Raw genomic sequence first — 18,778 nt, forward strand, 5'->3', positions numbered from 1 at the left:
TGGAGACCAGGAATGATAATAAACAAACCTGTAACCTGGTATAATTATAACATATATAGAATATAACATATAATATTCCTGCATTCGGAATAAGGTGGTAAATGTTCACACTTATTTCCTCAAATAGCCCAGAACATAATCATAACATCTATCACTTCCAATATATATATATATAAAGCAATAGTTACACTTACTGGGAAGTTCTACAGTCCCAATGAGATGGTCAAGCCTTCCACCATCATCCCAGCCTCCTGCCTCGTCGCTTCCATCACCTGGGAGATACAGGAGAAGGTACGAACCGCCACTGTGGACCAGCCAGCTCCCAGTTCCTGTCCCCCTGACCGCCTGTTTGTCCCGTCACACCTCCGTTCAGACGTGCTCCAGTGGGGCCATGCTTCCCGGCTCACCTGCCATCCCGGCATCCAGAGGACCCGGGACTTCCTGCGACGGCGCTTCTGGTGGCCATCACTGGAATGTCCGGGGCTTTGTCAACGCCTGTCCTGTAACCAGAATAAGACCTCTCACCGCCCACATGCCGGCTTCCTGCACCCCTTGCCCATCCCCCATCGTCCCTGGTCGCATATCTCTCTGGACTTTGTAACTGGTTGGCCTGCATCCAAGGGCCACACCGTCGTCCTCACCCTTGTAGATCGATTTAGTAAGTTGGCCCATTTCAGAGGGTACACTGTACTGTCTGCCACACTCTCTCTCGTCTGAAAAACGCTCCCATTCAAAAAGCATTGGTTTACATTTCGTTCTTTGTAGCACGAAAACATCGGAGAACACTCCCGTTCAGAATGAATTGGTTTACATTTCTTTCTGTGGAGCACGGTTATTCTTATTTATTTATTTTCAGTTTTTGAGGAGGTCTCCTTCAAAGATGCAAAAATGGAAATATTGACATGTATAAAACTAGAGGGTGCACTGTACTATCTGCGCACACCCCTTCTGAAGCCTCTCTCCCCCTCTCTCTTGCTTTGTTTTGTGGAGCACGTCAATTGTCTGAGAAACGTGCGTTCTGTGGAGCACGATCATTTCAGTTTTTGAGGAGGTCTTCTTAAAAAATCTGAAATATTGACATATAACTAGAGAGTGCGCTGTACAATCTGCGCACACCCCTTCTGAAGCATCTCTCTCTCTCTCTCCCTCTCTTTCTCTCTCTCTCGTTTTGATTTGTGGAGCACGTTAATTGTCTGAGAAACGCGCGTTCTGTGGAGCACGTTCGTTTCAGTTTTTGAGGAGGTCTGCTTAAAAAAATCGAAAATATTGACATATAAATAACTAGAGGGTGCACTGCACTGTCTGTGCACACTCTCTCTCTCGTCTGAAAAACGAATCCTAAAACGATGCTTTGACACTAAAAAGCTGTCTCTAAATTTAAAGAAAACTAAGTTCATTGTATTTGGATGCAAAAAAAATCTAATATGAAGTGAATATCATGATAGACAATGTTGAAATAGAAAGAGTCTATGAAAACAAATCTTAGGAAGGATCATAGACCACAAATTATGCTTGAAACAAAATACAAAACAATTGAAAAGAAAAGTATCTATGTCCACTGCAAAACTATACGAAACAAAAGATGTACTCAACTGTTGCTTAATATAACCCTACATTACATACTGTGTGGAAATACGGGGAAACACGTACAAAACAGTTGCAAACCATATTTTTATTTTACAAAGGAGGTCAATGAGAATCATTAACAGAGCAGAATATCTTTAACCAATACATTTTTCACTGTTATCGCTATTTTTGCGATATTTTCCTATTTTGTTGCTTATATCGTGTATGAACTCTTGACTTTAAAGCCATCTGTTAGTTCGGCCCTTTCGATCTAACACTGTGCAACACTGAAACACCAGTTAAACGGTCTCTACCTGTCTGCTGCTACTATCTCGCCACTGGTTAGCCTCTGAGCTAGCTTCGCCGATACAAGGCTCACCTGCACGGGCCTCCTGGGACTCCTCTCTGCGATCTTTTGCTGGATAGCCTGCTCTGGTGTGCGCAACGAAGACTGGTCTGCTGGCATCTTGCCAGCTCTCCCGGACGCTTACCTTTGCTGTTAACACGGAGGACGCTGCATCCCCGACACACCAATGCCCGGTATGCACCGAGGGTGTTCGTTTGCCGGTTGGCTAGCCTGCTGCTAATCCCTGCCGTCGCTCAGCTGTTTCCCCATCTCCACTACGCTACAACCTACACGCTTCATTCCTCTATCTCCACCGCGCTGGTTCTGTATCTTCATCACCTGGACCATCTACCGCTGGACTACATCACTGACCATCTTATTTCGTGTGGACTTTTAAACTGCTCTGGATTGCGCTGCGTTCGACTCGGACAAGTGCAACTCTGCCGCTCTGGTACTCGGTAACGGAGATGTTACGTCTCTGGACCTTCTCCAGGACGCCCCCACCACAGCTTGCACAACACACTACACCAAACATCACGTGGACTGCTTTCTTCCACCTCCGCAACATCTCCAGACAGCGCCCATCACCGTCCCAATCCAGCACCGAAATCCTGGTTCACTCATTTGTCACTTCCCGCATCGACTAATGCAATGCCCTCCTCACGGGACTCCCCGCCAAACTCATCAACAAACTCATCCAACTTCAATGACTCCCAGTACAACACCGCATTCAATACAAAAATCTCCTCCTCACATACAAAGTCCCCACCATCTAGCCTACACTTACCTCTGTGACCTCCTCCATGTACAGCCCCTCCCGCACCCTCCGCTCAACCTCTGCTGGACTACTCACCATCCCCACACCACGCCTTAGTACCATGGATATCCGAGCCTTCAGCTGCGCGACACCCAGACTATGGAACTCCACTCCCCCAACACATAAGGCAGTCAGATCCAAACTCAAAACCCACCTCTTCAAACTGGCATACTCACTCTGAGTGGTCACTGTGCACTACACTTGTCTATTTCTAGGTGGATGTTTGGTTTTAATAATTATTGGTCCTGTTATTTTATGCTTCGATTGTTGTTGTTACTTTATGCTTTTTACTCTATATAAGGTGACCTTGGGTTACTTGCAAGGCGCCAAAAATGTATTGAACTATTATTATTATTGTTATTATTAAACAGATGGCTGGAGGAACACCTGCATCTGTCCTGAATGACAGCTGTATCTGTCCTGAGGAACAGCTGTATCTGCCTGGAGGAACAGCTGTATCTGTCGTGAGGAACAGCTGTATTTGTCTTAAGGAAAAGCTGTATCTGTCCTGAGGAACAGCTGTTTTGTCTGGAAGAACAGCTGTATCTGTCTGGAGGAACAGCCTTATCTGTCATAATGAACAGCTGTATTTGTCTGGAGGAACAGCCGTATCTGTCCTGAGGAACAGCTGTACCTGTCCTGAGGAAAAGCTGTTTCTGTTTTCTTCTTTAACACTTTATCAAACTTTGTTGGTCACACGATACACTTTGTTGGCCACATGGCCACATGGCGCTTTTTTCGAGGCAACTGTATACAACTGGGCCAATTTTCCCGATAACGATGGATCTTTGCTCGTACGATCATTCTCACGATGGATCTTTCGAACCATCGTTAATTTCTTTGGAGCGTTTCCCGAAACTCCTCTTAACATGAACGCGCATTCGCTGCACTCACGACGTTCGTAGGAATGTACCTGTCCACTGACGTGGTACTGAAACGGGCTATGACGCAGGGGGAGACGCAGGAATGTCGCAGGAAAATGGGGTTAAAAAGGGTTAAAATATCTCCCCATCAAGGCCAACCGCAGAGTAGCCTACAAAAAGAATAGATTGCAATAATATGAATGCTAAAGATATTACAACACAATTGATTAGGCCTAGGCCGACATATATATCAGTCCTATTCCTGAACGCACTGTGCATACATTTATTCACGGCATTTCCCCCCCTGAAATAATTCCATATTACAAAAATCCAAAATAGCTTGTGTGACAACTACATTTATCTAAATGTGCTGATTTTTTAAACATATATTTTGCGCAGCAAGAGAACCGACTTTATCTGATTCTGCATAAGGTTGCATTGATTGGCTCTCTAGTATAGAATATTTGCAGACATTAAAAATGCATCGTTCCATTCATACATTATAATTCAAACGCGGCTATTGCTAACCCGATTAGGAGAGCTTGGTCTAGATCCTGCCCATATTGTTGGGCAGGATGAAGTAGGCTATAGGCAGGGTTCGAGTTATGATTCCATCTCTGTGGGGGGAGAACGTACCGGCCTTGCGCTGAATTTGGACAGGGGGGGGGGGCGGGGGGGGATATAGGACGTAAATATGGGCTATTATGACATGACTCTTCTCAATGCCGTGGAACGCTCCGTTCACTTGCATGGGCCCTTCACAACAACGCCAGCTTCTTCGGTTGCTAAGCGACGTCAGTAGGTAGCAAATAAATTGTTAAAAAACACAACCTGTGAAATTATTTTTTCATTTGGCTAGTTGCCACTCATTATCGAAAATAAGCCCCTCAGGTCGAAGCACCTCCGTTTCTCGTCGATGTCCGGTTCGCCATGTTTGGGCTTATTTTCCTGATAATGACCAGCGTTCTATTATCCCATTTAACGTCAATCTAACTCTGCATGTGGAAGGGAAAATAGCTTTATTTGTAATTACAATGTTATTCTGCTGTATTTTCAGAGACCCCCACAGATATTTGAGTTTGCTGTTTTCATGGGAGCCAGACCTCTCTCAATGGGAGCTCAGCTCCCACTGGCTCCCACCTAACTCGAACCCTGGCTATAGGTCTTTCAACACTGCCGAGCTGGTTCTGTCGCAGCTTGGCACGCCCGGCGATTTCACCTTCTTATCTCAAGTTTGACCTTTTTAGAATAATTTGTATTATTGCATACTCCCGAATGTTTTCATTTTTTATGAATGAAGACACCCGCATGCAATAATGAGTTCACTCTATAGTAGGCTAACGATGCTCTTAGCGTCCTACGAATACCCTGGAGCACTCGTTAGCTACGAGCGTTTTCACAACGTTCGTTACCAACGATGCTTTCGGGAAACGGTGTGAAAACTGTATGATGCTCGTACGACGCACTTCACGATCCACTTAGGCTAACGATGCTTTCGGGAAACTGGGCCCTTGTCTCTCTCGCTGTCTCTGTACCTGTCTCTCTCTCTCTCTCTCTCTCTCTCTCTCTCTCTCTCTCTCTGAGATGCTCCAAGTGTCCTCTTGCTCATGTTTTATGACATTCTGAGCATTGCACTAAGTATGGGGAGGGTAGTCAGCTAATCCGGCCACCACACAGAGGCCAGGGGGAAGGCTCTTTGGCTTTGTTTGAATGTCACGTTGCCGGGCAACAAAATAAGTAAATAAAAGCCCAGGATATTCAATGCGATTTTTTTATTGTTTTTTTCTCCTGCAGTCTCAGCAGAAATGCATCATGATCTTTGCTTTGGTCTGCTGCTTCGCCGTCCTGGTGGCACTCATCTTCTCAGCCGTGGACATCTGGGGTGAAGACGAGGACGGCATCACAGAGGAAAACTGCAGCAGGACCTGCAGGTGAGCTGAGCACCACGTAGCAGCTGCAGCCCAGTGGCTCTCGCTGGGGACCCCTGTACCGAACGCCTTCCTCCAAAGTCCTAATATTGACCCTTTCCCTAACCTTGCTGCTGTTGTTGTTGTTGCTGTTAGTAAGAGGTCGTTGATTTTAGTTTCAGTCACAAGGTGACAACAATAGGCTTCATTGCTGGGCGGAGCTAAGTCGGCCTGAGCTCACTTGTGCATTTAAAGGCTAGTTATTATAAGCGTCAGCTGGACCCTTCAAACAAAGACTAGGGAAACAAAGACTAGGGGAGTCTCTCTGTGGGAGTCCCTCGAGGAAGACAAGGGAAGCCACCCCTATTGTGGCTATTTGTCGTACTTCAATCATCGTCAGGATTTCCACTCATAGAAGATGCCCCCATAGATCCTCTGCTCGGCATAGCAACCCATCCAATCTGTGCCACCCACCGACCCCTACCCCCCCTAACCTTCAAATGATGGGAGGACTCTGGAACTGCCAATCAGTGGTCAAGAAATCAGACTCCATTTCGGCCTACGCATCCCTCATGACCCTCCACGTCCTGGCCCTGACAGAGACTTGGATTACTCCAGAGAACTCTGCTACTCCTGCTGCCCTCTCCAGCGGGGCGAGGAGGAGGGACTGGATTCCACATCTCGCCGAAGTGGTCCTACCAGGTCCTTCCACTAGAATACTTGGCCAGATCTGCATTTGAACTCGCTGTCACTATCACCCTTCCTATCAAGCTCTTCATTGTAGTGATCTACCGTCCTCCAGGTCCCCTTCTTGACTTCAAGGACGAGATGGATGCCCTTCTCAGCTGCTTTCCAGAAAATGGCACACCACCCGTTGTCCTTGGCGACTTAAACATCCTGCCAGAGAAGTTGCACCCACTTTAATTAACCAACTTTTTCGCCACCTTTGACTTATCACTCTCCCCTTCTCCTCCCACACACAGGGCTGGGAACCAACTTGACCTGATATTCACAAGATCCTGCGGAACATCGTCTCTCTCTGTTACCCCGCTCCCTGTGTCTGACCATCACTTTATTGCTTTTTCTCTCGCCTTGAAGTCCTCTCCCTTCCTCCTCACATTGTCACCACCCGCCGTAACCTGAAATCTCTCTCTCCATCTACGTTTGCCTCAACTGTTCTGTCTTCACTACCTTCTGTTGAACGATTCTCTCCACTATCCACAGAGGAATCCTCCGAAACTCTGCCATCCCCCCTCTCCACCTCTTTGGACTCTCTCTGTCCCTTCCACTCCAGACCTGCGCAATCTTCAACCCCCCCCCTCCTTGGCTGTCCGAATTTCTGCAGACTTATGGAGCAGAGTTGCGGGCAGCTGAGAGGAAATGGAAGAGATCAGACTGTCCTAATGATCTATCTCACTATCTTCACCTTCTCTCAGATTTCCCCTCCACTGTGTCAACAGCCAACTCTGCCTTCTACCGGACCAACCTAACTCCTCCGCCTTAAACCCCAGGAAACTGTTTTCCATGTCTTCTTCCCCTCCACCTCCTCCCTGCCTCACTGCTGATGAGTTTGTTACCTACTCTTCCCAGAAGGGGAAGGACATTAGCTCCTCTTTTATCCCTGCCGCCATCCACCCTCCACCCATCCCCACCTCTGTTATCACCCAATTTATCCCTCTCACATCCACAGAGGTCAACAGAATAGTTACTTCTAACCATGCCACCACCTGCCCCCTTAACCCTATCCCTTCCTCACTTCTCTAGGCTGTCCTGAGCAACATCCTGCCATTTCTCACTGCGCTTATAAACTCCTCCCTCACTTTGGGCATTGTTCCAGCATCTTTCAAGACTGCCAGAATAAAGCCTCTCCTCAAAAAACCGACCCTTGACACCACCGACATCCAGAATTATACGCCGGTATCTCTTCTTTCATTTCTCTATAAAACACTGGAATGTGCCATCGCTAACCAACTGTCCTCCTATCTCTCATCTAACAACCTGCTTGACCCTCACCAGTCAGGCTTCAAGAAGGCACACTCCACTGAGACGGCTCTCCTCGCGGTGACTGAGTCCCTCCGTGCTGCCAGAGCCTCGTCCCTCTCATCGGTTCTCATTCTCCTCGAACTGTCAGCAGCATTTGACACGGTGAACCATCAGATCCTCCTTACCACTCTCGCCGAACTTGACATTGCTGATCTGCCCTTTCCTGGTTGACATCCTAACTGACGAATCACACAATCAGGTAACATGGAATGACTCCATGTCCAAATCTTGCATGCTTGACACTGGTGTCCCTCAAGGCTCTGTACTGGGCCCCCTTCTGTTTTCCCTCTATACCAGATCTCTGGGCTCTGTAATTACATCACACTGCTTTTTCTATCGCTGCTACACTGACGATTCTCTCTTTCCCCTCCTCTGACAAAGTCCTGATTGCAACACGCATATCTGAATGTCCGGCAGATGTCAGCACTTGGACAACTGATCACCTGAGGCTTAACCTCAACCAGACTGAGCTCCTCCTAATGCAAGCGAAAGATTGCCCAAACATGGACTTACTGGTCACTGTTGAGATCATCACTGTATCTCCTTCTCCAACCGCCAGAAACCTTGGTATGGTACTGGACAATCAGTTATGCTGCACCGCAAACATCACGGCGGTGGCCCGTTCCTGCAGATTTGCACTTAACAACATCCGCAGGATCTGGCCCTTCCTCACAAGGGAAGCAGCTCAGCACCAAGTCCAAGCGCTGGTCATCTCCTGCCTCGACTATTGCAACTCGCTCCTGGCTGGAATCCCTGCCTCTGCGATTAAACCTTTGCAGCGTATCCAGAATGTGGCAGCGCGCCTCGTGTTCAACCTACCTAAGTTCTCCCATGTGACCCCCCTCTTCCGGGACCTCCCCTGGCACCCTGTAGTAGCTCGCATCAGATTGAAGATGATGGTACTGGCATACAAGGCGGTCGATGGAACTACCCCTGCCTACCTCCAAGCGTTGGTCAAGCCACACACCCAAGCTCGATCCCTTCACTCAACTACCTCAGTTGGACGTCTGGTACCGCCATCGCTAAGAGCAAAGGCCGATCAGCGAAGTCACAACTCTTCTCTGTTTTGGGACCTCAGTGGTGGAACGAGCACCCTGCCGTTGTCAGGATCGCAGAGTCGCTCACCAGCTTCCGCAAAAGACTCAGAACTCACCTGTTCAGAGTTCACCTAGACTCTGCATAGCCATCCAGTCCTTTCCGCCCACCATTGTATGTTGTACGTCCTGCCACTAAATGTACGCACTTATTGTACACACTTAATGTACGTTGTACTTATTCATAGTACTTAATTGTGTAGCATTTGCTGTAGTAACTGCTATCACTGCTGTATATGGGGAATGGGTTATCCTAGCGATTGTTAGTACTTGCACTTGATTCTATGAACATCTTTACTGTACCGACAGCGATATATTGTTTCACTTCTTATGACAAATGTACTTATTGTAAGTCGCTTTGGATAGAAGCGTCTGCTAAATGCCCTAAATGTAAATGTCCCTGAAGGAGGGCCCCCAGGGCCATGGGCCCTTGATTCCCTTCTGCATGAATTATGCTGTTGGCTCTAACTACCACAGAGCGGCCCTCTGACCTGGCATCAGGACGGAAAGTGGTTGACAAGCTCCAAAATTTATATTTTGTAATTCCTTTATTCTTTGTATAATAACGTGCATTCAGTGTACCATAACGCAGTCCCTGATTGGCTTGACCAATCCGGGATTGGTGTCCTCGGTCTCAGAGCGCCTTGGAGTCAGAGAAGGATCATCCTCACCAGGGATATTTACACAATATATTCACGTAATAACACAGTAGCAGACAGAATGAAAATCGCTCACTGAAAGAGTTAACAACTGCATATAGAATGTAGCCTACACATAGCATGGATATTTATGTCTCATCAAATATGTTATATATTTATTGTGTGCGTAATCATGCAACACAAAACAAAGCAAAATGGTTTCTAAAAAGAAGAAGTATAATCGATGGCAGGCAATATTTGATTTATGTATGACTTGCGTGCTACTTCTAAACACTTGAAGAATTAGAGCAACCCCAACCGACTGTAATTATTTGCTTTGTATGTATGATTTAAAAAAATAAATAAGTGAAAGAATAATCCAGGAGGAAAAAAGGCCGCCCCCCCTCGTGGCTCAATGGTTGAAAAGGCGCGCTAAAGTGCCCTTCAAGAGTGTCGAAAACGAGAGGAAATGCCTTATTCGCTGCCCTTTTCACGTGCAAAACATGATTAGGTGCCCCTAGTGTGCTCCTTCATACAATAAATTATGATGATGTGCCCTCTAGAACAGTGCCCATATAGTCCCCTTCTGTCCGTCTGGTGCCCTTTTAGTGCCCCCTTTAGTATCCTGATAGTGCCCTTCTGCCCGTCTGGTGCCCTTCTAGTGCCCTGATAGTCCCCTTCTGCCCGTCTGGTCCTTCTAGTGCCCTGATAGTCCCCTTCTGCCCGTCTGGTCCTTCAAGTGCCCTTCTGCCCATCTGGTGCCCTTCTAGTACCTTGATAGTGCCCTTCTGCCCGTCTGGTCCTTCTAGTGCCCTTCCAGTGCCCTTCTAGTGCCCTTCTAGTACCCTGATAGTGCCCTTCTGCCTGTTTGGTCCTTCTAGTGCCCTTCTAGTACCCTTCTAGTGCCCTTCTAGTGCCCTTCTAGTGCCCTTCTAGTACCCTGATAGTCCCCTTCTGCCTGTCTGGTCCTTCTAGTGCCCTGATAGTCCCCTTCTGCCCGTCTGGTCCTTCAAGTGCCCTTCTGCCCATCTGGTGCCCTTTTAGTACCCTGATAGTGCCCTTTTGCCCGTCTGGTCCTTCCAGTGCCCTTCTAATGCCCTTCTAGTATCCTGATAGTGCCCTTCTGCCCGTCTGGTCCTTCTAGTGCCCTTCTAGTACCCTGATAGTGCCCTTCTGCCCGTCTGGTCCTTCTAGTGCCCTTCCAGTGCCCTTCCAGTGCCCTTCTAGTGCCTTTCTAGTGCCCTGATAGTGCCCTTCTGCCCGTCTGGTGCCCTTCTAGTGCCCTTCTGCCCGTCTGGTGCCCCCATGGTTGAAAAAGTGTGCTAAAGTTTCCTCTATGGTGGTGAAAATTAGAGAAAGTGCCCTTATTGGCTGCCCTTTACACGTGAACAAAAATTAATGAGTGCCCTAGGTTGCCCCTGATGATGATGATGTGCCCTCTGGAGCAAGAATATGGCAAACCGAAATAAACATGTTGTGGTTAGCTATTGAGGTGCAGACGTTCCTCTCTTTGGGAGCTGACGAACAGGGAATGCGAGGCTTTGCTTTCATGTGGTGTTGCCATGACAAACAGCTACATCGAGTGGTACTTAAATCTCAACTGGATAACGAAGCAAAAGCGGATCAAGAGTATGTCAGTACCCATAGTGGAAAAGCGCAATTAGAGGCCAAGTTAGAAAAACTGAATATTTTCAGTTTGCATAATCCGTTTAAAATGTATATACATTTTTTGAGCGTTCAAGATCATTCAAGTGTAGGTCATTTCATGCAAGAGAGACGATAATGGTCAGCTATCACCTCAACATGAAGGAAAACTTCCTTAAATGCTTCTGTAGCTGGCTGTCAGCTGTCAAAGACTGTATGGTAGCGGCACATTGAATTTTCTCCAGTCTAATTTTTACTTAAAGGGCAACTTCACCCATTTCACATAAGCTTTGTATTTTTAGAACCCCCCGCATATTTTTGAATGGTCTAGCATCATTCCCTTATTTTCTGGAGAGACTGGAGAGATCCGTATCGATCTCCAACACTTCCTGTTTTTAATGACGCAATATGACGATTTTTGCGTACAAGAAAACAGGAAGTGTAAGAGGAGATGATTCTCGTAAGACTACAACCACTAGTCCCACCCTGACGCTACAGAACTATTAGAGCAGTGCCAGTGGGTGGGACTTCACCAGCAGAAACTAACATCCACAGCGTCTGAAGCTAAGATAACAGAGGCTGTTGATAAAACTGAAGTACATTGGCGGAGGGTACTGGATCTGACATAGAAGATGGCTCCATGCAAAAGTTCACCATTTCGAAAGAAATACAAACGAGGACTACCGTATTTTCCGTACTATAAGGCACACCGGATTATAAGGCGCACCTTTAATGAATGGCCTATTTTAGAACTGTTTTCATATATAGGGCGCACCGGATTATTAGGCGCAGAGAATAGAAGATACTGCAGTCAAACGTTTGACTGGGGTTGCGTTATGCATCGACAAGACCGAGCTGTGCTAAAGAGAATGTCAACAAAACAGTCAGATAAAGTCAAACTTTATTAAGCGTTCTGACAACTCCGGTCACTCCCATGGTAACGATGTTCAAACGTTAATTTGCATATTAACAATATCTGATCAATATCTCTTAACAATAAGCTCACCTTTTCAGTTCATTCCCCATCTACGAATTCCTCGAATTCTTGTGTGTGTGAATTGAACAGTTGGGCGAGTAGGCCTACAGCATCCAACATGCCCGGATTCCTCTCGTCATTATCCGAGTCATTGTCGCTGTTGTTGCCTGGCAGTTCAGTGATTATTCCTGCCTTCGTGAAAGCTTGGACCACAGTGGAGACTGTTATATCAGCCCAGGCATCCACGATCCATTGGCAGATAGTGGCGTAAGTCGCCTGGCGCTGTCTCCCCGTCTTGGTGACGTATATTCGCCTTCTTGGCCCCGTCCACACAAAGCCGATTTTTTGGGTGAAACCGCATAAAAAAACGCTTTTGGTGGACACGGGCTACGGCCACACCAAACGCGTGTAACGTGCCTAACTTGTCGCTTGATCATTGTGTGTCACAAAAATTGGTTCAACGCGCCAAGGCGCCTGTGGCTGCGCTGGATTTAGGAGTCCGAGGTAGGAAACCCAAACGCCGCCATGTTTGGGTGCATGATAGAGTTTAGATCGGGTTAGATTAAATAATCTTGGATATAAATAACAATAATATAGTCCGCCAAGACGTTGAGGTTGCTTAGCAACCAGAGACGCTGTCCATGCAAGTGAATGGAGCGTTCACTCTTCGTCATAACTATCAAACCAAACATCCTTCAAAATCAACGAGCGAACATTATGAAATTAAAATGCACATTTCTCGCTAAAAATGTTTACATAAACGCATTTAATGGCGTAACTATGTTACTATTTCCACCCAGAATAAGGAAAGATGTCGGCCGTATGCTTCTGTGCAAGCGTCACTACTCTAGTGACGTCGGTTCAAGCTCCACGCTGATTTGTTCCATTAGTAGATGAAACAAGGAGGTGTCCGATAGGCGGAGATGATCAGCGGGAGTGGCCGCCAGCGAAGCTGTGCATGGTGGGAGTTGTTGTCTTCAATCCACAAGCGCCAAAAAGTCACTTTCTGCCTTTTCTCGGTCAAGACGGCACCAAATTAGAATTTTATTTTATTATTCGACTACATATAGGACCCAATTTCAATACATATTCATGTCTGCACTGGTGAAATGCTCCTTTAAATGTTAGTAAAGATGAAAGTAGTAAGGCATCCTCCTTTCTTTGGCTAAAATGTGAAAGTGCACAATGAAGTGAACAACTCATTTTGGTGTTTATAAAGTCGCTAGAATAAGGGGAAACAGTGTTTTTGAAACAAAAAAAATTATGAGCCCAACTATTCTTTTAAGTGCTACATGGAGATGTAACAAGTGCCCCGAATGGGACCTTCAAGGCAGCGCTGGCTAAGGTTAGGGGATAGTTAGAAAAGTCACTGTGTCCGCTGGTGGGGCCCCATGTTGTCCAGAATGTGCCCTTTTTATTTTTTCGCCCCTGCCCTTCAAACAGTCTAAGTCCGCCACTGTACACAGACACACACAAACACACACACACACACACACACACACACACACACACACACACACACAAACACACACACACAAAACACACAAACCTTTGTTACATTTTCAATTTTTAATTTATCCATCATTGTCACAGCATAAATGAAACTATATATATTTTTATTTTTTCTTCTCTATTTGTTTGACCTTTGACCTTTGTCTGAGCAGGGTCGTCCTGGTGGAAAACATCCCGGAGGACGTGTCCTTCCCCCCCAGCGGCCCTACCTACCTGCCCCTCACGGCGGGGCTCCATGACCTGCTGGACCGCGCCATGCGCTCGCTGGAAATCGTCTCCCCCGTCTGGCTGCTCAACTCCTCAGACTACGAGGCCAGCTCCCAGCGGGCGTCCCTGCAGGTATGGGAGCCTCACAGCCTCCATAAGGCCTTTCACACCGCCGCAAAATCTGAGCCCGTTCCAGGCTAGTTCAGAGCTAGAGCCAGTGTTTTGGTTTCACAACGCCAGAGAACCGGCTCCGGCCTCTTAAAACCGGTCAACTCCAACCCCAGGATTGAGCTGGGCTAGAACGAGAACTGCCTTAAAGCCAGGGGCAGGGGGCGGTGTTATTCTTACCTTCATAAACAGGAAGACCAACGAAGACCGGCATTTTTGCAAACACCGAAGTAAACAATGGACGTGAGGACGAAAAAGCAGTGGACCATGGAGGAGACAACCTGTCTTCTTGGATTCTGGTCTTCTTCCGAGGTCCAGAACAAGTTAGAGGGAGCAACCCGGACGAAGGCTAGCTTTGAAAGCGGAGACGTATGCAGAGGTTTGCAGTGACGTCATGACGTTGCTCTCGCCGGCTCCATGGCTGGCTCTGGCCGGTGTGAAACCAACTGGTTCATAACTGGGATGAGGCTGGAACCAGTTTTGAACTGGCCTTAGCACCAGCCCGGAACTGGCTCTTGGTTCCTTTTTGGTGTGAAAGGCCTACATGAGAGGTCAGCCTAACAGCCCCCATGAGGACACCGTCTCCACATCCTCCACCCTCTGATCTGATTGGAGCTGGGCAGGACTGATGCCTTAAACTGCAGTCCTTCATAACTCACCCTAAAACTCACCCTTATTCCCACGCTATGTCCCATGGTGCATCGTGGTTTTCATCAGGTCGGCACACAATGACAATCCAGTCATTAGAAGACCATCAGTAACTTAAGTGCTATCGGGTTATTTTAGCTAAGTGTTTAATCAGCACACACGTGGAGCACAGACACACACACACACGGACACACACACACACACACACACACACAGACACACACACACACACACACACACACACACAAAAAGCAAGTGACTTAGTCACTGGCGCATGTGTCGTTGCTAGTTTACAACTGGCGCAGAGCATTCTTTTCCCACCACCGCCACTCGCCGGTAAATTAGGGATTGATCATGCGCCCCAAGGGGCGGTTCGGCGGAAGGAGGAGGCGTGTTCTGGCGCAAACGGTATTTTGCAGTTTCTGAATACCATTGCGCTACTGACCAGGAAAAACCTGGTTTAAAGTCAGTGGCGCGTTGTTCAGATGCTATTTTAAGGGCGCATGCATACATGCGCATGCGATGCATACGGATTGCTTGTGCCTCTCGCGCATACACTTTGCTTCTCTCATCTACCTAGCCGCACATTCTTGGTAAATTATTTGGGAAAGAATGGCTGATGCAGCGGTAATAAGTTGTACTTTTAAATCAATGCATCTGCAAACACCGTACAGCAAACACATATTTTCTTGACACAGACATCGTGTAGGCCTACATGCCCATAACTTTTAGGATTGATGAGTATTTGATCGTGAAAAACATTGTTTTACCGCGAGTGAGTGTTAAAAAGAATGAATGAATGTGGGCGCGCGAGTGTGCTCTGTTTAAACACACGCAAACTAAACACGTAACGCATAATACAATCAATGGCAATGTCTATTACCGCGGGGACACATGCATATTAGGATAGCATACAATACTGATAAGAAACAATGTTTATAATGTATTGCGTATATCATTAAATAGAACCACAGTTACCGCATATCATATGTTATATCATATACGTTTTCTTTGCCGAAATTGATTTGAGGACTCAGTATTTCTGAAGTTGTGGAAGAAAACCCCTTTATTCCATGTGTGAATTAGGCCATATTATTTGGCAATAAACTGAGCCATTTGCAGTTTGAAATTCATGTGCATCTGTCTCATCAGAGGCAGACGCGCTGTCAAAATATAAACTCGTCCGATTCAAATGCGCTCATGGCTCTTAAAGGGGATGGGAGCTGGCACTCTCATTGGTTTGTTGGACGTTACGCCCAAACCACACCTACGGGTAACTAGGCTGCTTCAGACCAATCCTTTTGACACTTGCGCCGCGACGCAAGTGTCATTTATCCGCCTGTAAAATAGCGATAGCACAGTAGAACCGCCCACAAAGCTACTTGCGCTTTGCGCTTCCCACTTGCGTTTCAGACCGTTAAAATAGGGCCCAATGTGTGTGGTTGATACCTGTAAAGAGTGCAGGACTTGTAAAATAACCTTCCAACTACTTGTGTGTCTGTGTGTGTGGATGTGTGTGTGTGTGTGTGTGTGTATGCGTGTGTGGTGAGACGCAGGGGCAGAGCCCTTTGTAATGATCAGGGCCGTCACAGCCAATGGCTTGCGTCTCCACCTTATTTATTCTGAGGTAGCTTTTTGTGTCGGGAGGTGCCACAATTTGTCTCCTCGTTATTTCCTGCTACGCCCCTCCAGGCCACTTGCTACCGGTATGTACGCGTGCTTTCCCTATGGACGCTCTGGCTGATTTGTTTGGCATGGTGATTTACTTTTTCACACTGGTCGCTTTGCAGCGCTTGTGCCTGTTGCTTGCTGGTGCCTGCTGGTGCCCTGCCTTGGTTGGTGATGCGTGCAGGTTGTTGATCGCGTAACAGTCTCGGTGTGGATTCCAACCGAATGCTAACATTCAGCGGTGCGCTGTGAGCCGCTGGCTTAAGTAGGAAGTTCCCAACTTCCTGGTAGGTATCCCTTATTTTATATCGCTATTGTTTTTAGAATTATGTTTAGCACTAACGGGGTGACCTGTATGGCTTCTAGGTACTGCCGATTGTGTCGTTGCCGACTGCTGTTTTTGCCACCCGTTGTTTACCACCAAAGCTGCCCAACTGTCCTGGGCTAGCCTGGAGGATAGCGACGAAGACGCCAACGACCACTATCTGAACGTGATCTGTCTGTTGACTTGTCCTTGTGTGTTTCCACCTGTCCGTGTCGCAACTAGTGTGTGTCGGTGTGTGTGTTTGTAGAGTGTTGGTGAGTGCGTGCGTGTTTGTCCTGGGCTAGCCTGGAGGATAGCGACGAAGACGCTAACGACCACTCTTTGAACGTGATCTGTCTGTTGACTTGTCCTTGTGTGTTTCCATCTGTCCGTGTCGCAACTAGTGTGTGTCGGTGTGCGTGTGTGTGTGTGTGTGTGTAGAGTGTTGGCGAGTGCGTGCGTGTTTGTCCTGGGGAAGTGTTTGGTTTAATTTGGGGGATTCTGTTTATGGTTTGTTTTGAGCCCTGCTTCTGTTAAGCCACTGGCAGGAGGCCTTTTTTTTATAGCTGCGGATAACCAGTGGGCTATCACGCATGTTTAAGATCCTTTTTGGCCTGGTTTGTGTGTTTGTGTTATATTTTGTTTTCTTACTCATTTCCTTTTTGTGAATTACATTTTGTGTAGTTGTGTTTATTGTTTTGTTTGGTCGTTTGTATCTGCCCTCATCTCTCTTTTGTTCCTTCGTTTCCAGGCGCTGAGTGCCCACCGCAGGGAGGCAACTAGATCCTTTAGGTGGTGGTGCCCCCTTCCCGAGTGTGGTTTCATGTGTGTCCTCTTGGAATTTCTCTTTTATCATTTTGATCCTGTGTTGCTGTGTGTATGTGCGAGCACGAGTGACTGGTTGGTGTTTATGTGTCTCCCCCCTCCGTCTCCTGGTATCTTGCCCCCTGCTGGTAAGCCTCAGCCCTAACCATCCTGTCTATCCCCTACATACCAATTGATTTCATTTATCCTGTTTTTTACATGTGGAACACGCATGTTTTAGTTAATAAAAACAACCTATTTTTGGAACTTCGTCTCTGGTGCCGTCAGTCAAACGAACGTGTGTGCTATATAATTGTTTGGATTTAATTGATTAGTATATCCCTGGGTGCAATCCCTAGGGTGGCGTTGTCGGTTAGCTTGTTTTTTTCCCCTAATGCCACATTTGGCGTTGTCGGCAGGATCGACTTTCTAAAAACACCAGAGGCGTATGTTCCGATATTTATAGGTTGTACTTTACTTATTTTTTTTTTTCTCCCTTCACTTCAGGCATTTAAATTGACCTTTCTCTCTGTCTGCGTGAGTGTATGTTGGCAAAAACAGCAGTTGTCTTGACCGTCGTAGCAGTTGGCTGCTGTGCTCCTTTTACAGTGGACCAAAAACCTCGCTGGCACAGGTAAATCATAGTTTAGCCATGAATATAGAAGAGCTACAAGAGCTGAGGGAATTGGTGGCACAGCTTAAAGCAGATAATGAGAGATTGAACCTAAGACCGAATCCAGCACCTTCGGGCGATGCCTTACTTGCTGAGCCTGGGGCCTCTGTGGCAGAGAGATTGGTGTTCGTCCCCCGTGATAGAAAGTGTCCCATGTTTAAAGGAAAGTCAGGGATTAAGGTAAATGAATGGATTGAAGAGGCAGAGGCATGCATGCGGGCACGTCACCTTTCTGTGAATGATCAAGCTTTCTTTCTGTTTGATCAGTTAGAAGGGGAGGCCAGAGAGGAGATAAAGTATCGCCCGAGCACCGATAGAAATGATCCCAAAAAGATCAAAAGTATTCTCCGGGAATTGTACGGATGCTCTCAGTCTTATGTAGCCCTGCAAGAGGCTTTCTTTTCGAGGAAGCAGCAGGATGGTGAAACCTTGTTGGAGTTCTCTTTGGCTTTGATGAGTATTATGAATAGAGTAAAGCATCGTGCACCCGATGGTTTGGTGAATGCTGAGGTTTTGTTACGCGATCAATTCTCTGAGCATGTTATCGATGGTGCTTTGCGGAGGGAACTTAAGCAGCTTATAAGACGCCAGCCAACCATGACCATGCTAGAGCTCAGAGCAGAGGCTATTAGGTGGGAGCACGAGGGCATGCCGGGTGGCGCGAGGGGTCGCAGTCAGTCTGTTCCATCCATACATGGTGTCCAGTATGCAGTGCATGGTGGTCATATGCCCGTTTCTAGCAGCTCCACAGAGGGGTCTGAACTATCAGAGCTAAAGGACATGTTGAGACGTCAACAAGAGCAGCTTAATCAACTGTCCCAGAGTGTTGCCACGTTACAGCGCCCTTATCAAAGGCCTCGTGGCAACCCCATTATATGCAGGCGGTGCCAACAGCCTGGC

General features: G+C 47.1%; 1 protein-coding gene across 1 annotated transcript in view; it reads left to right on the forward strand.

Annotated features, from left to right (window-relative positions):
• Positions 1-219: 219 nt before the first annotated feature.
• The window catches only part of LOC130404229 (inactive phospholipase D5-like), a 112,436-nt gene continuing 93,877 nt past the window's right edge, over positions 220-18,778 (forward strand). The window contains exons 1-3 of the mRNA XM_056608876.1: positions 220-645; positions 5,387-5,523; positions 13,559-13,745. Coding sequence (XP_056464851.1) covers positions 220-645; positions 5,387-5,523; positions 13,559-13,745 — 750 coding nt within the window. The remainder of the gene's footprint in view (positions 646-5,386; positions 5,524-13,558; positions 13,746-18,778) is intronic.

Source organism: Gadus chalcogrammus, chromosome 15 (genome assembly GCF_026213295.1).
Source record: "Gadus chalcogrammus isolate NIFS_2021 chromosome 15, NIFS_Gcha_1.0, whole genome shotgun sequence".
Classification (NCBI taxonomy): domain Eukaryota; kingdom Metazoa; phylum Chordata; class Actinopteri; order Gadiformes; family Gadidae; genus Gadus; species Gadus chalcogrammus.